The sequence below is a fragment of the Arachis hypogaea genome, chromosome 15, assembly GCF_003086295.3.
Source record: "Arachis hypogaea cultivar Tifrunner chromosome 15, arahy.Tifrunner.gnm2.J5K5, whole genome shotgun sequence".
Taxonomy (NCBI): domain Eukaryota; kingdom Viridiplantae; phylum Streptophyta; class Magnoliopsida; order Fabales; family Fabaceae; genus Arachis; species Arachis hypogaea.
Window position 1 is genome coordinate 8,638,629 of NC_092050.1, and position 2,352 is coordinate 8,640,980.

The 2,352-nt window shown below is 38.7% G+C and overlaps 1 protein-coding gene across 1 annotated transcript; it reads right to left on the minus strand.

Annotated features, from left to right (window-relative positions):
* Positions 1-590: 590 nt before the first annotated feature.
* On the minus strand, positions 591-1,157 carry LOC140179086 (uncharacterized). The gene has a single exon (XM_072217693.1). It carries the CDS (start codon positions 1,155-1,157, stop codon positions 591-593), a length of 567 nt encoding a protein of 188 aa, XP_072073794.1.
* Between the last annotated feature and the right edge of the window lie 1,195 nt (positions 1,158-2,352).

Genomic DNA, 2,352 nt, shown 5'->3' on the forward strand with positions numbered 1-2,352 from the left:
AGTGGTTTTGTTTTTTGTTTATGAATTTGAAACTGTTGGCTTTCAGTGTTTAGCCAAAGATTGTTGATATGGTTGTTTGTGAAATTTGATTGCACTTTTAGTGCATTTTTAGTAAGTATTTGTTTTGTGATTTGCTTGTTGAAAATATTTTTGGATGGTTAAATAACTTTCTTGCGAAATGGTATGTTTTTTGTACTTAGTTGGATGGTATAGGAAACAAATGCGTTAGTGCTAGTAGGAGATAGTATGTATTTATTGAATTGTTACAGTAGGAACCTTTAGTAATTGTAAAGGTCCAGGGGGTATGCCTCGTTAAAACCTCTTCAGCAAAATCCAACTTAGGGATAAAATCTGGTAGTAGAAAAAAGAGTACATCATCGTGTCCGACTCATAGACTAGCTGTGATACAATTTTAGAGATGAGATGTTCCAGTTGTTTGATAGGTTTGCTCCTTCTAGTATCTGGAGTTTGTATGCTCCCAGGCCTACAATTTTAGATATTTGGAATGGGCCTTCCCAGTTAGCACTTAGCTTTCCGTGTCCTACTGGTTTCCGCGCTTCTTCTGTTTTTCTGAATACGAGGTCTCCTTCTTAGAATGACATTGGTTTGATTTTCTTGTTATATTTCCGAGCTATAGCACGTTTTGCTGCAAGTTGTTGGATTGTGGAATTGTCACGTTCTTCTTCGATGAGATCGAGCTCGACTCTTCTGTTTTCAATGTTGTTGTCATCGTTTGTGTCTCGGGTTCGAGTAGATTGAAGAGAGACTTCAATAGGTAGTATGGCATCACGACCATATACCAATCTGACAGGTGTTTCTCTTGTTGATGATTGCTCTGTTGTGTTGTAGCTCCATAGCACTTCTGGAATGAGCTCAGCCCATTCTCCTTTGGAATCTTCAAGCTTTTTTCGAAGTCCCTGTAATATAACCTTATTGGCAGCCTCAGCTAGACCGTTAGTTTGTGGGTGTTCTACTAATGAGAATTGTTGGAGAATTTTGAAATTTTGTAAAAAGTTTGTGAATCTTTGATCTATAAATTGTCTACCATTAATAGTTATAATGGATTGAGGAATACCGAATCTGCATAGCATGTGTTTCCATACAAAGATATCATTTTTTCGGAGGTGATTTTTGCTAATGGTATTGCCTCGATCCATTTTGTGAAATAGTCAATAGCAACAATTAAAAATTTAACCTGCCCTGGAGCTGGTGGAAAAGGTCCGATGATGTCTAGCTCCCACTTATTGAAGGGCCAGCTTACCTCCGATGAATGTATCTGTTCGGCTGGGTTGTGAGTGATTGGTGCATGGCGTTGGTATTGATCGTAGTGTTTGACCTTGTACATGCAGTCTTTTTGTAGTGTAGGCCAATAATAGCCTGCTCTTAGTATTTTCGAAGCTAAGCTTCATCCTCCTATGTGTGTTCCACAGACTCTTTCATGAACTTTGTCCATTGCTACCCTGGCGTCTTCGTTATTGAGACACTTTAGGAGTGGTCTTGTCAAACCTCGTTTGTGTAACTCGGTGCCAAGTAATGTGTAGAAGCTTGATCTTCTTTTGAATTTTCTTTTATTTTGGATGTTGTCAGGTATTTGAACTGTTTGTAAGTATTGTATGAAAGGTGTTCGCCATTCTTCGTCCTGTGAAATACTCAAGATATCTGTTAGAATAATGCTGGGCTCGTCCAGCGTTAGCTGTGATAGGATGGGATTTTTAGTCAAACTTTTGGTCATTGCTAACTTTGAAAGGATATCAACTCTATTGTTTTGTTCCCGAGGTATATAAAAGATTTTGAATTTTTGGAAGCAATTGATGAGGGTATGAACAACAGTATTATATTTTTCTAGAAGTGTGTCTCGTATTTGGAAGTTACCTGTTACCTGTTGTACCACAAGTAGAGAATCACATTTGACGTTTAGTTGTGTTATTACGAGGTTGTTGGGTAGTCTGAGACTTGCTATAAGTGCTTCGTATTCCGCCTGATTGTTGCTTGTATGGAAAGTAAATTGTAGAGATTGTTCTATAGCCGTCCCTTGATTATTTTCAAGTAATATTCCTGCTCTGGAGCCTTGCATGTTGGAAGCTCCGTCGACATATAATGTCTAGTTGTCTTCAGCTGGGTTATTCTCATCCACTGTAAGCTCTGCGATGAAGTCTGTCAGTGCCTGGGATTTTATAGCTACTTGTGATTGATATCGGATGTCGTATTCTGATAATTCTATGGACCATTTGATTAACCTTTCGGCGAGTTCGGGTTTTGTTAGGATTTTCCTGAGAGGTTGTTCTGTGCGAACTATGATGGTATGACTTCGAAAATAATGCCGTAAGCGTCTGGCTGTTGTTACTAGAGCCA

Excerpts from the sequence above, each read along its gene's own strand:
- LOC140179086 (XM_072217693.1), bottom strand. The coding sequence starts at position 1,157 with ATGGATCGAGGCAATACCATTAGCAAAAATCACCTCCGAAAAAATGAT.